General features: G+C 43.7%; 1 protein-coding gene across 1 annotated transcript in view; it reads left to right on the forward strand.

Moving 5' to 3' along the window:
- Window positions 1-1,906: 1,906 nt before the first annotated feature.
- LOC137362324 (probable G-protein coupled receptor 139) overlaps window positions 1,907-21,878 on the forward strand; it is a gene marked incomplete at its 5' end in the record, with an annotated part of 100,060 nt that continues 80,088 nt past the window's right edge. Inside the window, one exon of the mRNA XM_068026736.1 lies at window positions 1,907-2,081. Coding sequence (XP_067882837.1) covers window positions 1,907-2,081 — 175 coding nt within the window. The remainder of the gene's footprint in view (window positions 2,082-21,878) is intronic.

Raw genomic sequence — 21,878 nt, forward strand, 5'->3', positions numbered from 1 at the left:
AGATGGTACACAGATTGGCCGTGCAGTAGATAGCGAGGAGGATAGCTGTAGGCTGCAGGAAGATATTGATGGCAGAAACGTGTCAAATGGAATTCAACCTGGTTAAGTTTGAGACGATGCAATTGAGGAGGTCAGACATGGCAAACAGATAGACGATCAATCGGAAAATACTGAGAAATGTAGAAGAAGTGAGGGACCTTGGAGTCAATGTTCACTGATGTCCTGAAGGTAGCACGTCAGTTAGATAAGGTGGTTAAGAAGGCATATGGAATTCTTTCCTTTATTAGCTGAAGTATATAATACAAGAGCAGGGAGGTTATGCTGGAACTGTATACATCATTGGTTAGGCCACAACCTGAGTACTGTGTGCAGTTCTGGTCACCTCATTACACAAAGGATGTAATTGCACTAGACAGGCGACAGAGGAGATTTGCAAGGATGCTTGCCAGGCCTGGAAAATGCAGCTATGAAGAAAGATTAGATAGGCTGGGGTTGTTTTACTTGGAACAGAGAATGCTGAATGGAGATCTGATTGAAATGGATATGATTTTGGCGGGCTGGATAGAGTGGAGGTGAAGAGTCTATTCACCTCAGCAGAGAGATCAGTGACTAGGGGGCAGTGACTTAAAGTGCTTGGTCGAAGGATTAGCGGGGAGTTGAGGAGAAACTTGTTCATTCAAAAATACAAAATTGGCTCAGTGGCAGGAAACAACGAGTAATTGTTATAATAAAAGCAAAATACTGCGGAAGCTGGAAATCTGAAGTAAAAACAAGAAATGCTGGAAATACTCGGCAGATCTGTCAGCATCTGTGGAGGGAGAAGCAGAGCTAACGTTTCAGGTCAGTGATGAAGGGTCACTGACCTGTTACATTAACTCTGCTTCTATCTCCACAGATGCTGCCAGACCTGCTGAGTATTTCCAGCATTTCTTGTTTTTATTCAAGGGTAGTTGTTGACGGGTATTTTACTGACCGGAGGACTGTTGACAGTGGCGTTCCACAGGGTTCAGTACTGCATCCCTTGTTTATTGTGAGGGTCTAGAACTTACTGCTTGAAAGGATAGTTGAAGCAGAATCCCTCCACTCAGTGAAAAGGAATCTGGATGTTCACCTCAAGTGTCATTATCTGCAGGGCTATGGATCAAATGCTGGAAGGTGGGATTAGAATAGGTGTATCATTTTGCGGCCGGTGCAGACACAATGGGCCAAGTGGCCTCTTTCTGTATCTTAAACTTTCTATGATTATATTACATGAAAGACTCACAGTTACGTCCTCAACGAACTTGATCAAGATTATCAGGAATTATATTCCATTAAGCTATCCGTGCTGTATTTCATTTATTAACCCGTGTTTTACCACCAAGAAATATTTTTGTGCTGGGTTATGACCTGTAGAAGTTTCCAACCACCTTACTTACAGGGTTTACCCAACTTCTCTCTTTTTAAACAGGGTATCACATTGACAATCCTCCAGACCTCTGGCATCACTCCCATATCCAAGGAGGACTGAAATATTCTGTCCAGTGCCTCTGTCATTTCCACCATTCCTTCCCTCAGTAACTCTCATAATTCCCATCCAGACTGGGTAAATGTTCCACTTTATTGTGGTACAAAAAGTGTTGAATTGAAAGTAGTTAACTGAACCAGTTTGTTCAGTGACTGCAATTAGTGTCAGTCTCCATGGACCCTAATTGTGTCACTGGAGGGTTTCCCTCTCCTCTTAATACAGGACTCCTTTCAATGTGTTTTCCGAAAGTGTCAGTGGGAGCATCAGCTCCGGCACCAAAAGGGATCCGAGGCGGCAGAGAGAGGGAGAGGAGAGATCAGAATCTGAACAGTAGATTGGAATGTTACAACAATGGATCAGAATCGGAGAACAATAGATTGGAATATTACAGCAATTGGTCAGAATCGGAGAACAATAGATTGGAATGATACAACAATGGACAGGAGTTTATCCGATTGGTTTTACTGGCTCACTGCCGATTATTATTGGATAACATTGGAACGGCGGATCGCTTATGCTCTGAAGATGATTCAATTTATTTACTATCCCATCCTCGCTACTATTGGTGTCCCTGGTAAGTCTCTGTATCCAACTATTTGATTCATAAACCATATTTCACTGATTTAGTGTTCTTGTCATTTAAATCGTGAGAAGACTGAAACCATTATCTTCAGTTTCTGTCACAAACTCCATTCCCTGTCCATGATCTGCATCCCCCTCGATAGCCGCTGTTTCAGGCTGAACCAGGAAGTTTACAACCTCTGGTATCTATTTAAAGATGAGCTGAGTTCATTCCCATATTCTCTCCATCCCCAGCCCGGCCAATTGTTATGGCCAGGTGATGAGGGGTCACAGTGGATCTTCTTTATTTGTCTGCAACAGTGTTTTTCCTTTATAAACAGTGAATATGCTTAACGTCTCAGTGAGTGTTTTACATTTTACCTTTGGTGTGATAATGAAGAAACCAATTGGACAAGTTCTCTTGAGTTTAAACATGAAAGAGGTGAGTATATTATACTTAACAATATAAACCCGATCTAAATAAAATCATAAAAAAACAGAACACACAGTTATGCACACACTCACACGAGAATCACACACACACAAATAGATTACAGAGTGAGAAGTAAATTTGTGGTTGGATGTGAATCCAGAATACATTTTTAAAAACTCATTCTGTGATGTTGGACGATTCCGTAGTCTTCCAGCTGAAGTTATAATCTTGAAGTCTTTGGCTTGTCGAAGTGCAGTTTGTGGCTGGTCCACATTGCTCAGGGTTTTCTTTGAGGCAAACTTGTAGGTGGCTTTCTTCCCCTGGTTACTCTGTCTGTAGCAATCTGTCGGCTTGAGGGGCCCACAGTCGCATATGGTTTTCAAACTTGTGATGTTAGGTGGAGAGAGAGAGGGGGACACAGCCCTTCTGCCTCTGCACAGTTTGAATCATTGGCTTGTCTGTCTTTGTCCAGGGCAATCTCCCAGCTTTCACAGAGATGGACGGAAGGTCTCATGACTGCCTCAGTGTATTCTCTGGACCCTTTTAATGAGATTCAAGTTTAGAAACTTCTATCTCCCCAGGGCTCAGGATACCAGTATTTATACTTGGAGGAGTTTGCTCTTTCAAAGTCAATGTGTCAGGGTAGCCATGTATGCCGTGTTAATGAATGTAATCTTAGGTAATTCAATCACTATAGCAAGCCAATGATATAGGTCCAGGCTCATCAGACATGTGTCTCCTGTTGTAGGCCTTGGAATGTGAAAAGGTGTTTCAGATGCCAATTGCGGTGGTTATCTTGGCTGACAGTTTTTTGAAGGTTAACTGTCGGATGTTTTCTATTAAAAGTTTCGTGTAAATTTCCAATCGATGAATTAAAATTCCCCATTTGGCATATTGTGTTATCTTGACACCGCCGCAGCACATGGAAAGAAATGTGATAATGGGAACATTTCATTACAGAATTGTGGGAAGAAAAAGAAAGAAACACACATGCATTCTCAAATAATAATTTCTCAAATTCACACATAAATCTTAGAATTACTGCAGCTGACATTATCTGTTACAGCTCTACTGATTTAATTATTTTGGGGTTTTGTCTGGGATGGTTATGTGTCGGGTTCGACACTGGACAATGCATCAGCGATTACATTGTTTTTCTTTTCTCTCCTCTAATGAAGTTTTAGTGGACTCTGTCGTCAGGGACACAGATAGGTGCTTCTGTGGACGTGAAAGAGACTCCAGGATGGTATGTTGCCTCCCTGGTGGCAGGGTCAAGAATGTCTGTGAACGGACAGGGGGCATTCTGAAGGGGGAGGGTGAACAGCCGGAGGTTGTGGTACACATCGGTACCAATGACATAGGCAGGAAGAGTGATGAGGTCCTGCAGGGGGAGTTTAGGGAGTTAGGGAGAAAGATAAAAGTCAGGACCTCTGGGGTTGTAATCTCTTGATTACTCCCTGTGCCACGTGCCAGTGAGGCTAGAAATAGGAAGATACTGCAGCTAAACACGTGACTAAACAGCTGGTTTAGAAGGGAGGGTTTCAGATATCTGGACCATTGGGATCTCTTCAGGGACAGATGGGACCTGTACAAGAAGGACTGGTTGCATCTAAACTGGAGGGGCACACAAATCCTGGCTGCGAGGTTTGCTAGCGTCACTCGGGAGGGTTTAAACTAGTGTGACGGGGGGTGGGAACCAGAGCAGTAGGACAGCCAGTGAAATAGATGAGGGGGGACTAGCAAATAAGGCCAGTAAGACTAAGAGGAAGAACAGGCAGGGAGATGTTGCGGAGCACAGCGGGACTGGTTGTCTGAAGTGCATTTGTTTCGATGCGAGAAGTATAACAGGTAAGACAGATGAACTTAGAGCTTAGATTAGGACTTGGAACTATGATGTTGCTCTCACAGAGACTTGGTTGAGGGAAGGACAGGATTGGCAGCTAAATGTTCCAGGATCTAGAAGCTTCAGGCGGGCTAGAGGGGGATGTAAAAGGGGTGGGGGAGATGCATTACTGGTTAAGGAGAATATCACAGCTGTACTGCGGGAGGACACCTCGGAGGGGTCATGCAGCGAGGCAATATGGGTGAAGCTCAGGGATAGGGAAAGTGAAGTCACGATGTTGGGGGTTTACTACAGACCTCCCAACAGCGAGTGGGAGGTGGAGGAGCAGATATGTAGACAGATTTTGGAAAGATGTAAAGGTAACAGTGTTGTAGTGGTGGGTGATATTAACTTCCCCTATATTGACTGGGACTCACTTCGTGCCAGGAGCTTAGATGGAGCAGAATTTGTAAGGAGCATCCAGGAGGGCTTCTTGAAACAATACGTAGATAGTCCAACTAGCGATGGGGCCATTCTGGACCTGGTCTTGGGGAATGAGCCCGGTCAGGTCGTCGAAGTTTCAGTAGGGGAGCATTTCGGGAACAGTGACCGTAATTCCATAAGTTTTAAGGTACTGGTGGATAAGGATAAGAGTAGTCCTCGGGTGAAGTTGCTAAATTGGGGGAAGGCTAATTATAACAATATTAGACAGGAACTGAAGAATTTAGATTGGGGTCGGCTATTTCAGGCTCAACCATCATCTGACATGTGGGACTCTTTCAAACATCAGTTGATTAGAATCCAGGACCAGCATGTTCCTGTGAGCAAGAAGGATAAGTTTGGCAAGTTTCGGGAACATTGGATAACGCGGGATATTGTGAGCCTCGCCAAAATAAAAAGAAAGCATTCGTAAGGGCTGGAAGGCTAGGAACAGACGGATCCCTTGAGGAATATAAAGACAGTAGGAAGGAACTTAAGCAAGGAGTCAGGAGGGCTAAAAGGGGTTATGAGAAGTCATTGGCAAACAGGATTAAGGAAAATCCAAAGGCTTTTCGCACGTATATAAAGAGCAAGAGGGTAACCAGGGAAAGGGTTGACCCACTCAAGGACAGAGAGGAAATGGGCGAGGTACTAAATGAGGACTTTGCATCAGTATTCACCAAGGAGATGGCCTTGGTGAATGACGAGCCGAGGGAAGGGACTGTAGATAGTCTCAGTCATCTCATTATCAAAAAGGATGAGGTGTTGGGTGTCTTGCAAAGCATTAAGATAGATAGGACCCCAGGGCCTGATGGGATCTACTCCAGAATATTGAGGGAGGCAAGGGAAGAAATTGCTGGGGCCTTGACAGAAACCTTTGTATGCTCATTGGCTGCAGGTGAGATCCCAGAGGACTGGAAAATAGCCAATGTTGTTCCTTCGTTTAAGAAGGGTAGCAAGGATATTCCAGGAAATTATAAACCGGTGAGGCTTACGTCAGTGGTAGGGAAATTATCAGAGAGCATTCTTCGGGACAGGATTTACTCCCATTTGGAAACAAATGGACTTATTAGCAAGGGGCAGCATGGTTTTGTGAAGGGAAGGTCGCGTCTCTCTAATTTGATTGAGTTTTTTGAGGAAGTGACAAAGATGATGAATGAAGGAAGGTCAGAGGAAGTTATCTATATGGACTTCAGTAAAGCCTTTGACAAGGTCCCTCATGACAGACTGGTACAAAAGGTAAAGTCACACGGGATCAGAAGGGAGCTCGCAAGATGGATACAGAACTGGCTTGGTCATAGAAGACAGAGGGTAGCAGTGGAAGGGTGCTTTTCTGAATGGAGGGGTGTGACTATTGGTGTTTCGCAGGGATCAGGGCTGGGACCATTGCTATTTGTAGTCTATATAAATGATTTGGAGGAAAATGAAGCTGATCTGATTAGTAAGTTTGCGGATGACACAACGGTTGGTGTAGTTGCGGACAGTGATGAGGATTTTCAGAGGATACAGTAGGATATAGATCGGTTGGAGACTTGGGCGGAGAAATGGCAGATGGAGTTTAATCCAGACAAATGTGAGGTAATGCATTTTGGAAGATCTAATGCAGGTGGGAAGTATACAGTAATTGGCAGAAACCTTAGGAATATTGACAGGCAGAGAGATCTGGTCGTACAGGTCCACAGGTCACTGAAAGTGGCAACGCAGGTGGATAAGGTAGTCAAGAAGGCATATGGCATACTTGCCTTCATCGGTCGGGCATAGAGTATAAAAATAGGTAAGTCATGCTGCAGCTGTACAGAACTTTACTTAGGCCACACTTAAAATATTGTGTGCAATTCCGGTCGCCACACTAGCAGAAGGATGTGGAGGCTTTGGAGAGGGTACAGAAGAGGTTTAGCAGGATGTTGCCTGGTCTGGAAGGCATTAGCTATGAGGAGAGGTTGGATAAACTCTGACTGTTTTCATTGGAACGACGAAGGTGGAGGGGCGACATGATGGAGGTTTACAAAGTTGTAAGCAGCGTGGACAGAGTGGATGGTCAGAAACCTTTTCCCAGGGTGGAAGTGTTAGTTACTAGGGGATATAGGTTTAAGGTTCGAGGAGCAAAATTTAGATGGGATGTGCGAGGCAAGTTCTTTACACAGAGGGTGGTGAGCGCCTGGAACTTGTTGCTGGTGGAGGTGGTGGAAGCAGGTACAATAATGATGTTGAACAGGTAGCTTGACAAATACATGAATAGGATGGGAATACAGGGATAGAGACCCCGGAAGTGCAGAAGGCTTTAGTTTAGGCAGGCACCAAATCAGCGCAGGCTTGGAGGGCCGAATGGCCTGTTCTCTGCTGTACTGTTCTTTGTTCTTTTGTTCTTTGTACTCAGGTTCCTGCACCTTGATAATATTTCTCCCGAAACCGGCAGTGTGCAATACATTGTGCTTTTTTTATCCCCTGTGAGGTGTCCGAGATTTCCTCTGGGCCTTTGTTCTTGCTGAGTTCTGCTTTGAAATTGTTGTGCTTGATTAGCTTTGGGTTTGGAACCTGATCATTGAGTTCTAAAGTGGGTAGATCCACATTGACCTTACTTTTAGCTTTCTGGTGAGGTACACAAGTGCTGTTTACTTGATTGTATTTTCCCTTCACTTTTCCCTTTACTATGGGGAGGATCATTTTGTTTTACCTACCCTATGTCCTCTGCGACATTACTTCTCGCAGGTGTCTGTCCAGCTTTCGTTGCACTCTCCAGCGGCACTTCGACTGGGTGAGGCATTTCCCTCACCATTGACATGCCTTTTGGGGACCTTTCCTTGTCCTTGCACGTTTCTGTAAATGCCTTTTTAGGGTGCCTCTTTGACCTGCATTTAAGGAGAGCATAGGGTCTGATTTATCTAACATTTCAGGGTTGGCCTTTCGGAGAGTAGGGGGTTCCAGTTGGGAATCCTCCTGGACCTCCTCTAACCTGTCCTTTTCGATCCTTCCCTCCTGCCTGTCTGACAGATCTGTGCTTGTCTGTCCCCTTCACAGCATTTACTTTTTTTCCTTTGGTCTGGGGTGTCAATTAAATAATTTACCTGACTCTTCCTTTTGCCACTCGATATGGACTACTGAACTGGGCTTTAAGGGGTTCCTCGTGCATTGAATCTAGTAACAATACACGGTCTCTGGGCTGAAATGTTCTAACCTGGGCATTTCTGTCTGCTTACCATTACATAGCCGTCTGGGAGGTCTTTAGGTGTTCCTGAGCCATTGCACAGGCTCTCGCGGGCCGCTCCCAGACCATGGAAATGTAGTCTAACATGGAAGACTCATCCCTGTGTCCCAAAAACTTCTCCTTGATTAGTTTAAGAGGACCTCTCACCTCGTGTCCATAAACTAATTCAAAGAGCCTAAAGCCAGTGGAACCATTGGATAAGTCCCGGCACAGTGGCGCAGTGGTTAGCACCGCAGCCTCACAGCTCCAGGGACCCGGGTTCGTTTCCGGGTACTGCCTGTGTGGAGTTTGCAAGTTCTCCCTGTGTCTGCGTGGGTTTTCTCCGGGTGCTCCGGTTTCCTCCCACAAGCCAAAAGACTTGCAGGTGGATAGGTAAATTGGCCATTATAAAAAAAAAAAATTGTCACTAGTATAGGTAGGTGGTAGGGAAATATAGAGACAGGTGGGGATGTTTGATAGGAATATGGGATTAGTGTAGGATTAGTATAAATGGGTGGTTGATGTTCGGCACAGACTCGGTGGGCCGAAGGGCCTGTTTCAGTGCTGTATCTCTAATCTAAAAAAAAAAACCAACAGGAGAAAACCCAGCTCTTTGTCCCAGTCATGGGGTTATTCATAGCAATATGGCCTGATCATTGTCTTTAGGGTCTGGTGGTACCGCTCCAAAGCCCCTTGTGACTGTGGATGGTAGGCTGACGATTTTATTTATTTACTTATTTTATTTATTTAGAGATGCAGCACTGAAACAGACCCTTCGGTCCACCGTGTCTGTGCCGATATCAACCACCCATTTATACTAATCCTACATTAATCCCGTATTCCTACCACATCCCCACCATCCCCCAACTCCCCTACCACCAACCTATACTAGTGACAATTTCTAATGCCCAATTTACCGATCAGCCTGCAAGTCTTTGGCTGTGGGAGGAAACCGGAGCACCTGGTGAAAACCCACGCAGTCACAGGGAGAACTTACAAACTCCGCACAGGCAGTACCCAGAATCGAACCCGGGTCGCTGGAGCTGTGAGGATGCGGTGCTCCAGATTACCCATGACCTTTTCAAAAATACTGGACATAAAATGTGTGCCCTGATCCGACTGGATCTCAGCAGGCAGCCCATATCGGATAAAGAATTGGGTTAGCCCCTCCACCACTGCCTTGGCAGAGATAGTTCATCAGGTGAATAGCCTCTGGGAATCGGGTCACCACATCCATAATGGTGAGAAGATACTGATAGTGCAGTATTGTCTTCAGCAGATGTCCCACACAATCCACCAGCACTCTGCTGAAAGGTTCCCCAAAAGCTGGTATGAGAATTAGGGATGCAGGTTTTATTGCAGGTTGGGACTTGCCCACAACCTAGTGCATGTGACTACATTTACAGAACTCCTCCACATCATTGTGGAATTGTGGCCAGTCAAAATGCTGTCTTCTGCGGGCTTTGATTTTTCATACACCGAAATGTCCATCCATTAGAAGGTCGTGGGCCATTCTTAATATTTCTTTAAGTGAACTCAGTGGCACCACTATCTGGTGAAACACTGTCCAGTCATCATCCGCTGGTCTGTGAGGAGGTCTACACTTCCTCATTAGCTCCTCATTCTTGAAATAGTAACAGTCTGCAACTCCCTTTGCTTCGGTTTTGATTTGGACAGTCTGTGCTTATTTTTTAACACCTCAAGTAAGGAAGATCTGTTTAACACATCCTTTGGGTCCTCTAACTTTCCAAAGAAGCTTTCAGACAGCAAGACAGTAGGGTCATCCGTCTGCAGTGTCAGTTTAGGGGATTGTTTGGCCATGGACCGAGTGATCACACAATCAGGGAGAATGTCAGGGATTTCTGCTGTAACTACTCTGTCTCCCGGACCTCTTTCCGTCTCTCAAGAACTACAGGGGACGCTGCCACCTTTTCCCCCGTCAAGTCATTACCCAGGTGCAGTTCGACCCATCAACCGGTAAACTAGGGACAATCCCCATGGTAAAGCATCATGAAACTGAGTCTCACTGCAAGTGCACTGGATATAAGGGTACGGACATATATTGCCTTCCGATACCATTCACTAACGCTCTAGCATTCACTGTACTTTATTTATCCCAGCAGAATGGACTGGGTTGCCCCTGCATTCTTGAGTATAACTATTGGTTTACTTGCCTCACTGGAGGGGTATGGGGTCACTTTTCCTTAGGATACAAATTCCTGGTAACTCGCAGGGATTTTGTTAAGTTTTCCCACACTCTCTGTGGTAGGTTTACTGGGTCTGACTGCCACAGTTAAAGGCACAGCCTGATCTGCTGTGCTTTCCATCAGGTCCCATTTTCCTGCATGGATCTGGTGGACTCTGATTAATTCTACAGGTTTTCCCCGTCCTTTCCATCATTCCACACGATGGTGACCTGCCTTATTACAATGGAAGCACACAGGTCTTCGGCTGTTACTCCTGCTCTCACTACCGTCCTATTTGGCCTGAGGATGGGCCCCCATGTGTCCAGCTTTTCTTCCATGCCCATGGCTGTTCAGGGTCCGATCACACTCCCACCTTTTATTCTCGGGTCTTTGGCGTGTTACGAGGGAAGGGATTCCCTGTTGGGTTAAGGCCTTGTGTACAAGGGAAAATTCATCAGCCAGAATTGCAACCTGCCTGGCTCTTTGAACCTTTTGTCCCTCTTTAGGGGTTTTAATGGGTGGGGGAGCGAGCTTGTGAACTCCTTGAGATGGATCACCACTCTGAGGTTTAGATAAGTGGGCTGCAATTTGAGTGTTTGCATCCACTGGTCAAAACTAAACACAAAAACTGACTTTAAATCTTCTATAGTTACCTGAAAATGAAACGTTTGGCGAAGACAAATGTGGGTCCAATACAGGCAGAGTCAGGGGAATTTATAATGGGGAATAGAGAAATGGCAGTGAAGCTAAATTATTACTTTTTGTCCGTTCCGAAGAAGGGTCACTGACCCGAAACGTTAACTCTGCTTCTCTTTTCACAGATGCTGCCAGACCTGCTGAGTGGTTCCAGCATTTCTTGTTTTTATTTCAGATTTCCAGCATCCGCAGTATTTTGCTTTTATATTACTTTATGTCTGTCCTCATTGAGGAAGATACGGGGAAATCTCCAGAATTAGAGAACCAAGGGACTAGGGGGAATGAGGAAGTGAAGAAAATTATTATTAGTAAGAATGTTGTATTGGAGAAATTAATGGGGCTGAAGTTTGATTACGCGCCAGGATCTGATATTTTGCATCCCAGAGTGTTGAAAGAGGTAGCGATGGAGATTGTGGCTGCATTGGTGACCATCTTCAAATATTCTACAGATTCTGGAGCGGTTCCTGCAGATTGGAAGGTATCAAATGTCACCCCACTATTTAAGAACGGAGGGAAAGAGAAAACAGGGAACTTTAGACCTGCTTTCGGACATCAGTCATTGGGAAAATGCTGGGACTCTATTCTAAAGGATGTGATAAATGGACAGTTGGATAATAATGATCTGTTTGGGCATCGTAAACATGGATTTATGAATGAGAAATCATGTTTGACGAACATGTTGGAGTTTTTATTGTGGATGTTACGAACAGAATTGATAAAGGGGAGTCGGTGGACGTGTTATACCTGGATTTTCAGAAGGCTTTTCATAAAGTCCCCCACAGGAGGTTGGTTAGCAACATTAAAGCACATGGGATTGGAGGTAATATACTGGCATGGATTAAAGATTGGTTAACAGGCAGAAAACAGAGAGTAGGAAGAAATGGGCCATTCTCACTATGGCAGGCTGTGACTGGTTGGGTACCGCAAGGATCAGTACTTGGGCCCCAGCTGTTAACAACATATGTCAATGATTTGGATGTGGGGACCAAATGTAATATTTCCAAGTTCGCAGATGACACAGAACTAGGTGGGAATGTATGTTGTGAGGAAGATGCAAAGCGTCTTCAAGGGGATTTGGACTGACATACTGACTGGGCAAGAACATGGCAGATGGAATATAATATGGGCAAATATGAGGTTCCCCCGCTTTGGTAGGATGAACAGATGTGCAGCGTATTTCTTAAATAGTAAAAAATTTAAAAGTGTAGATGTACAAACGGACCCGGGTGTCAGTAAGTCACTGAAAACTAACATGCAGTGCAGCAAGCAATTAGGAAGGCTAATGGTCTGTTAGCCATTATCGTGGGATGATTTGAGTACAGGAGTAATGAAGTCTTGCTTCATGTGTATATAACCGTGCCTCGACCACACCTGGAATATTGCCATAGAGGGAGTGCAATGAAGTTTCACCAGACTTTTTCCGGGATGGCGGGACTGTTCTATGAAGAGAGCTTGGGAAAACTTGGCCTGTATTCTCTGGTGTTTCAAAGAATGTGTCGGGTTCTGATTGAAACCTACGAAATAATTAAAGGGATAAACAGCGTAGATGCATGTACGATATCTCCCCTGGTTGCGGAGTCTGGAACTAATGGATACAATTTCAAAATAAGGGGGAAGCCACTTAGGACAGAGATGAGGAGAAATTTCTTGACTCAGAGGTTTCTGAATCTTTGGCATTCTCCATCCCAGAGGGCTGCAGAAGCTCAGTCGCTGAGTATGTTTAAAGTATAGATTGACAGATTTCTAACTACAAATGACAAAAAGGGGATATGGAGATTATGTGTGAAAAAGACATTGAAGTGGATGGTCATATTGAATGGTGGAGCAGCCTCGATGGGCTGAATGGCCTACTCCTTCTCCTATGTCCCTGTGTTCAGAAGCTGCTTAACTCTTTCAAACTCGTGGTCAGTTTAGTCAGGCTGTTTTCGGAGGGTTTGGAATGTTTGATGGTACGGTTCTGGTCCTATTTCATGTATGCCCAGGATAGCTTTTTTAGTCATCTCATGATCTGATGAACTTTCATCTGGCAATAGTGAATCAATCTCATGGAATTTTCCTGTTACTTTGTTTTGTAACAACAGTGTCCAGCTCTCTGCTGAACATTTCAGCTGCTTTCCAAGCTTTTCACAAGTGACGAAAGATTCTACCACATCCTCTTCATTGAACTTTGTCATGAACTGGGTGAACTTTAAGAGATCAGCACATGGTCCTGAGCTAGGGGTAGCTCCCTCACTAGCTGTGCCTTCACTGGGTGTACTGGGTCTTCCTCTAGTTTTTTGAGCTGTCTTAAAGCCCTTTCCTCCTTCTCCTTCTGGAACACTCTTAATTTTCCCCTTTCTGGACACTCACTCTGTTCTTTCTCGCACTCTCTGGAATTCTAATTCTAGTCTATTCTGTTCTAGTTTTACCTTAGCTAACATTACTCTATCTGTTAGCGATCCTAACCCTGTTTGAGTCTTCAGCTTCAAGTGAAATACGGTTGGCCAAAAGTCTTAGGATTTCGGGTTTCCTAGCTTTTGGATGGAGAGTAACCTCTAACTGTCCAGCTACATTACTCAACTTTTCAACAGAGAGGGCTTTTAACCTGTACCAAGTTACTTCACTCTGTATGCAACTCCTTTATTGGGAATGTAACTCCTTTAGACAGAAAGGGAGGGAAACAGAAAGTTGGCATCACATCTGTCTTAGAGAACATGATAGAAGCTATTATTAAAGATGGTGCAGCCGGCACTTAGAAAAATTCAACGCAATAAGGCAGCATCAAAATGGTTTTATGAAAGTGAAATCATGTTTAATCAGTTTATTGGAGTTCTTTGAAGACATGCCATGTGTTGTGAAGAAAGGGGTACCGGTGGATGTACTGTCCATAGATTTCCAGGATGCAATTGATAAGGTGCCACATCAAAGGTTTTGTGAAAATCAAAGCTCATGGTGAAGGGGGTAATATGCTGGCATGGATAGAAGATTGGTTAGCTAACAAAAAAACAGAGAGTAGGCATAAATGGGCCATTTTCTGGTTGCCAAGATGTAACGAGTGGTGTGCCACAGGGATCAGTGCTGGGACATCAACTTTCTACAATTTATATAAATTACTTGGATGAAGAGACCGAAGGCATGGTTGCTAAATTTGATGATGACACAAAGATGAGTAAGAAAGTAACTTGTAAAGGGGATATAAGGAGGCTGTAAATGAATATAGATATGTTAAGTGAGTGTGTAAAGACCTGGCAAATAGAGTATAATATGGGAAAGTGGGAACTTGTCCATTTTGGCAGGAATTATAAAAAAGAAGCATATTATCTAATGGTGAGAGATTGCAGAGCTCTGAGATGTAGAGGGATCTGGGTGTCCTTGTGCATGCATCACCAAAGGTTAGTCTGCATGTTCAGAAAGTAATTAGGAAAGGTAATAGCATGTTATCATTTATCGCAAGGGTAATTGAATACAAAAGTAGGGACGTTATGCTTCAGCGATAGAGGGCATTGGTGAGACCACATATGGAGTACTGTATACAGTACTGGTCGCCTTACTTAAGGAAGGATATAAATGCATTGGAAGCAATTCAGAAAGGTTTACTAGACTAATACCTGGAATGGGTGGGCTGTCTTAAGAGGAAATATTGGACAGGCTAGGCTTATTTCAACGGGAATTTAAAAGGGTAAGTGGCGACTTGATTTGAACATCTAAGATCATGAGCGGTCTTGACAGGGTGCATGTGGAAAGATGTGTGTATCTGGGTGTATCTAGAATTAGGGGTCACTATTTAAAAATGAAGGATCGCCCATTTGAAACAGAGATGAGGAGAATTTCTTTTTCTCTGAGGGTTGTGAGCCTTTGGAATTCTGTTCCTCAAAAGGCAGTGGAAGAGAGTCTTTAAGTACTTGTAAGGCAGAAATAGATAGATTGTTGATAAGCAAGGGGGTGAACGATTATCGAGGGTAGGTGGTGATGTGGAGTTGAGGTTTCAATCAGAATAGTCATGATCTTATTGAATGGCAGAGCAGTCTTGAGGGGCCGAGTGGCCTACACCTGCTCCTAATTCATACGTTCATGTTATCGTATGCTTTGTCTTCGAACGTGGGCATTTCCGTGTTCCAGCAGTGAAAACCACAATAAAAGCTACAATGACATATTTTTTTTTTGTCAGGATCAATTGTTTTTTCTACTTCCAATTTCTCATTTGTCGTTGGTTTACGATCACGAGAACCTCCAGATTTCTCTTACAGCCAGGTGAGGAAGGGTCCCAGGACCCGCTCTTGTCTTATATCTTATTTTATCACAACAGAGTTTACTCCTTTTTAGCAGTGGACGTGCTGACCACCTCATTGAGTATTTTGCCTTTTATCTTTGTTGTGATCATGAAAAAACAAATAGGACAGGTTTTCTTGAGTTTGAACAAGAGGTGAGTTTATTATACTTAACAATTAAGCTGGTTCTAAATAAAATAATAAAAATATATGCTACACATTCACGCACACACTCACATGAGAATCTCACACAAATAAATTACAGAGTGAGAAATAAATTTGTGATGGATTAGAGTCCAGAATAAATAAATAAAAAAAAACGCCTGTGAGGTTGGATAATTCTCTGGTCTGCATTTTTCCACCCTTAATTATGAGTTTCATGTCATTTGTAAGAGTTGAAATTATGTTGTTTTTACGTATATGTTGGTGTCATTTATCTATCTATCTATATGCCAGGAAGAGCACTGGTTCTAATACCGAAACCTGAGAAACAGCACTGTATACTCCCCCACCCCAGTCTGAACAATGACCGTTCAACACTTCTTTCTGCTTTCGGTCCCTGATTCAATGTCATATCCACACTAACACTGTCACTTTAATCCATGTGTTCCATTTTTCATAGCAAGTTTATGAAATGTCATTTGATCACAGGCCTTTTGAAAGTCTGTACACATAACAGAAAACATGTTATCCTCATCAACACTCACAGTTATGTCATCAACGAACTTGATCAAGATTATCAGACATGATTTTCCATGAACCTATCCGTGCTATTTTACATTTATTATCCCATGTTTTTCCAAGAAAGATATATGTTTCTGCTGGGTTCTGGTCTCTTCTAATTTCCAACCACCAACATTAGACTGACTGGTCAGTAGTTACAGGATTTATCTAATCTCTCCTTTTGTAACAGCGAGGAACATTGACAGCCCTCCAGTCCTCTGTCATAAATCCCATATCCAAGAAGGATTGGAAGATTCAGACCAGTGCCTCTGCTATTTCCACCATTCTTTCCCTCAGCAACCGTCTCCATTGTTTTATCAAAGAACTGCATAGGGTTCACATTTCCCAATCTGTCTCTTGAATGTCCTTTGATCAAACACCTTTTGAAAGTCTATAAATGTAACTTCAATCACACCACCCTCATCAAACCTCTCCATTGTTTTATCAAACAACTCCATCATGTCCACCTCACCACCACCTCTCTCCACTCCTCCACTGTTGTTAAATTATCAGACTGCTTATCCGACATCCAGTACTGGATGAGCAGTAATTTCCTCCAATTAAACATTGGGAAGATTGAAGCCATTGTTTTCACTGCCCACTCCAACTCTGTTCCCTTGTTACTGATTCCATCCCTCTCCCTGGTAACAGTCTGAGATTCAGACAGTCTGTTTGCGACCTTGATGTCATATTCGGGGCAAAATTAATAGGCACATGGACAAATGTGGGTTAATTAAGGAAAACAAGCATGGATTTGTTAAGGGAAAATGGTGTTTAACAAACTTGCTGGAGTTTTTTGAAGCGGTAAAAAGGATGCTTGATGAAGGCAATGCTGTTGATGTGGTGTAAATGGAATTCCAAAAAGCATTTGATAAAGTGTCACACAACAGACTTGTGAGCAAAGTTATAGCTAATCAAATAAAAAGGATAGTAGCAACATGAAACTAAACTGGTTGAGTGACAGGAAACAGATAGTGATTAATGGATGCTTTTCGGGATGGAGAAAAGTTTGTCATGGAATCAAAACAAAATACTGCAGATGCTGGAAATCTGAAATAAAAACATAAAGTGCTGGAAATTCTTAGCAGTGCCTGTGGAGAGAGAAACAGAGTTAATGTTCCAGGTTTGTGGCCATTCATCAGAACTGGCCAAGGTTAGAAATGTATTAGGTTTTAAGCAAGTAAAGCGGGAGTGGAGGGTGGAAACACAAGGACCGAAATGTAGGCATGAGAGCGGAGGAGGGGGCTGGAGGGTGTTGAAATGACAAGCGAGTGGAAGCTCGGGATCATGCTTTTGGACTGAGTGGAGGTGTTCCACAAAGCTGTCACCCAATCTGTGTTTGACCTGCTGCGGTGTTTCAGTGAACATCAATTCCAGCTCGAGGAACAGCACCTCATTGCCCGATTCGGCATTCTACAGACTTCTGGACTGAACATTGAGTTCAATAATTTCCGAGCATGACTGGTCCTTTTTTATTATTTGTTTTATCAGTTTTATTTTCCCATGTGCTGGACATAAACTGGGATTTTTATGTTTGTGCTTTTAACTCAGGCTGTTCATTATTCTGTCAATTAACACCTGCTCTGCACTAATGCTTTGTCTTTCACCACACCATGAGCACACTCTCTTTGCCTTTGCCCCATGACCTCCTGGCAAATTATTCTCTCTGGCGCTCTGTCTTATCAACACCCCTTATGCTCCATTTTTCCCCATCCCTGCTTTATTTGCTTAAAACTTATTACATTTCTAACCTTTTCCAGTTCTGCTGAAAGGTCACAGACATGGAACATTAACTCTGCTTCTCTCTCCACAGATGCTGCCAGACCTGCTGAGTATTTCCAGCACGTTTTTTTTTTTTTTAAGATTTGTAGTGGAGGTCACCAGGGATCAGTGTTGGGACCCTTTCTCTTCCTGGCATATATTAATGACCTAGACCTCGGTGTACAGGGCACAATTTCAAAGTTTGCAGATGATACAATATTGGAAGCATTGTGAACTGTTAGGAGGATAGTGTAAACCTTCAAAAGGACATAGACACGTTGGTGGAATGGGCAGGCAGGTGACAGATGAAGTTCAATGTGGAGAAATGTGAAGTGATTCATTTCGTAGGAAGAACATGGAGAGAAATTATAGAATAAAGGGTACAATTCTAAAGGGGGTGCAGGTGCAAAGAGACCACGATTTATATGTGCAGAGGTCATTGAAGGTAGCAGGAAAGGTTGAGAGAGCGGTTAATAAAGCATACAGTATCCTAGGCTTTGTTAACAGCAGCATGAGATACAAGAGCATGGAGGTTACTTTGAACATGGAAAGACGCTCGTTCGGCCTCAGCTGCAGTATTACGTCTAGTTCTGGGCGCCACACTTTAGGTAACGTGAAGACATTGGAGAGTGTACAAAAACATTCACAGGGATGATTCCAGGGATGAAGAATATCAGTTATGAAGATAGGCTGGAGAAGTTGGCACATTTTCCTTAGAGAAGAGAAGGTTGAGAGGAGATTTGAAAAAGGTATTCAAAATTATGAGGTGTCTGGACAGAGTGGATAAGAAAAAAACAGTTCCCACTCCTGAAAGGATCGAAAACGAGAGGACAAAGAATTACAGTAATTGGTAAAAGAAGCAAAAGTGACATGAGGAAAACTTTTTCACGCAGCGAGTGGTTTAGGTCTGAAATGCACTGCCTCAGAGTGTGGTGGAAGCAGATTCAATCGAGGCATTCAGGAGGAAATTGGATAGCTATATGAAAAGGAAGATTATACAGAGTTATAGGGAGAAGGCAGGGGTGTGGCACTAGATGGATTGTTCTTTTGGAGAGCTAGTGCAGACACGATGGGCTGAATGGCCACCTTCTGTGCAGTAACTATTCTATACTTCTGTGCCATTCGACCACAATATGATCTTCCAACCTTATATTCATGCCATCACTATGACCACCTATTTCCACCTCAATAACATCACCCAATTTCACCCCTGTCTCAACACATCTGCTGCTGAAGCTCTCAATCATACTTTCATTACCTGTAGACTAGACTATTCCAACTCATTCTCCCACATTCTACTATCTGTAAATTTGAGGTAATCTAAAAAGCTGCTGCCTGTGTGTTAACTCACAACAAGTCCCATTCCGCGATCACTGACCTATATCAGCTTACAGTCAAGTAATGTCTTGATTTTAAAATTCTCATCCTTGTTTTCAAATTCCTCCATGGTCTCACGCCTCCCTATCTCTGTAATCTGCTCCAGCCCCACAAATCACAGATGTGTCTCTGTTCCTCTAATTCTGGCTTCTTGTGCGTCCCGGATATTAATTACTCCACCATTGGTGGTCACACCTTCAGCTGTCTCGGCCCCGAGCTCTTGAATATCCTCCCTACACAGCTCCAGCTCTCTACCTGTTTTTTTTCCTTTAAGAGACTCCTTTAAAACCTGCCTCTTGGATCAAGCATTTGGTCACCTAACCTAATATCTCCCTTTGTGGTTCGGTGTTATACTTTGTTGCATAATGCTGCTGTGACATACCTTGGGATAAGTTTTTGTTAAACTTTGCCAGTCATGAATTGTCATTAGCATATGTGTGCTGCTTGAAATTTATTACGGTATGCTTTTCCAAGCAACAAATATTTCTGACCTGGGTTGTGAAATTCCCCCACCACTGACGTCAAATTGACTGTTCAGTAATTACAGGGTTTATTCCAACTCTCTTTTTTCTAAACACTTGTAACCCTCCAGTCCTCAGCCATCGCTCCCATATCCAAGGAAAATTGAAATATTCTGGCCAGTGCCTCTACTATTTCCATCATTCCTTCCCTCAGTAATCCTTATACATCCATCCAGACTGGCAAATGTTCTACTTTATTGTGGTACAAAAAGAGATGCATTGAAAGGTGTCAACTGAACCTGTTTGTTCAGTGACTGTAATTAACGTCAGCCTGCATGGACCCTAATTGTCTCACTGGAGCGTATCCCTCTTCTATTAATATGGGACTCCTTTCAATGTGTTATCACACAGTGTTTTTGGGCGCATCATCGCAAACACTAAAAGGGATCAACAGCTCCAGAGAGAGAGAGAGAGAGAGAGAGAGGATAGATCAGAATCTGAGAACAATAGATTGGAATGTTACAACAATCGATCAGAACCTGACAACAATAGATGGGAATGTTACAACAATGGAGCAGAATCTGAGAAGAATAGAATGGTATGTTACAACAGTGGGTCAGAATCTGAGAACAATAGATGAGAACGTTGCAACAATGGATCAGAATCTGAGAACAATAGATGAGAACGTTGCAACAATGGGCAGGAGTTTCATCTGGGAGTTTGACCGTCTTTCAGCAAATTATGATTGGTTATCATTAAACTATCAGATCTATCTCGCACTGAAGATTATTCAATACATTTACTATCCCATCCTTGCTATTATCGGTGTCCCTGGTAAGTCTCTCTAACCAGCTATAAATGTTATAAACCAAGTTTAACAACATTACCGTTCTTGTCATTTACTCTGCCCTCCTTGTTACTTTTGTTATCACTGGCAAATCTCTATCTCGAGCTATCAGCTCTATAAACCATTGTCACTTGTATTAGAGTTCTTGTAATTTACTCGACCATCTTTGCTGCTGTTGCTGTCCCTGCTAAGTCACTATTTCCCGCTATGTGATCCCTAAACCCTGTTTCACTGAAATAATGCTTTTGCATTGTATCCTGTCAGATACAGGAGAAATGCCGTGAACAACAGATGCCCCTCTACATTGCTTTCATTGATCTCACCAAAGCCTTTGACCTCGTCAGCAGACGTGGTCTCTTCAGACTACTAGAAAAGATTGGATGTCCACCAAAGCTACTAAGTATCATCACCTCATTCCATGACAATATGAAAGGCACAATTCAACATGGTGGCTCCTCATCAGAGTCCTTTCTTATCCTGAGTGGTGTGAAACAGGCTGTGTTCTCGCACCCACACTTTTTGGGATTTTCTTCTCCCTGCTGCTTTCACATGCGTTCAAATCCTCTGAAGAAGGAATTTTCCTCCACACAAGATCAGGGGGCAGGTTGTTCAACCTTGCCCGTCTAAGAGCGAAGTCCAAAGTATGGAAAGTCCTCATCAGAGAACTCCTCTTTGCTGACGATGCTGCTTTAACATCTCACACTGAAGAGTGCCTGCAGAGTCTCATCGACAGGTTTGCGTCTGCCTGCAATGAATTTGGCCTAACCATCAGCCTCAAGAAAACGAACATCATGGGGCAGGACGTCAGAAATGCTCCATCCATCAATATTGGCGACCACGCTCTGGAAGTGGTTCAAGAGTTCCCCTACCTAGGCTCAGCTATCACCAGTAAGCTGTCTCTAGATGCAGAAATCAACAAGCGCATGGGTAAGGCTTCCACTGCTATGCCCAGACTGGCCAAGAGAGTGTGGGAAAATGGCGCACTGACACGGAACACAAAAGTCCGAGTGTATCAGGCCTGTGTCCTCAGTACCTTGCTCTAGGGCAGCGGGGTCTGGACAACGTATGCCAGCCAAGAGCAACGTCTCAATTCATTCCATCTTCGCTGCCTTCGGAGAATACTTGACATCAGGTGGCAGGACTATATCTCCAACACAGAAGTCCTTGAAGCGGCCAACACCCCCAGCTTATACACACTACTGAGTCAGCGGCGCTTGAGCTGGCTTGGCCATGTGAGCTGCATGAAAGATGGCAGGATCCCCAAAGTCACATTGTACAGCGAGCTCGCCACTGGTATCAGACCCACCGGCCGTCCATGTCTCCGCTATAGAGACGTCTGCAAACGCGACATGAAATCGTGTGACATTGATCACAAGTCGTGGGAGTCAGTTTCCAGCATTCGCCAGAGCTGGCGGGCAGTCATAAAGACAGGGCTAAATTGTGGCGTGTCGAAGAGACTTAGTAGTTGGCAGGAAAAAAGACAGAGGCGCAAGGGGAGAGGCAACTGTGCAACAGCCCCGACATACAAATTTCTCTGCAGCACCTGTGGAAGAGCCTGTCACTCCAGAATTGGCCTTTATAGCCACTCCAGGC

This window comes from Heterodontus francisci, unplaced genomic scaffold (assembly GCF_036365525.1).
Source record: "Heterodontus francisci isolate sHetFra1 unplaced genomic scaffold, sHetFra1.hap1 HAP1_SCAFFOLD_70_2, whole genome shotgun sequence".
NCBI lineage: Eukaryota > Metazoa > Chordata > Chondrichthyes > Heterodontiformes > Heterodontidae > Heterodontus > Heterodontus francisci.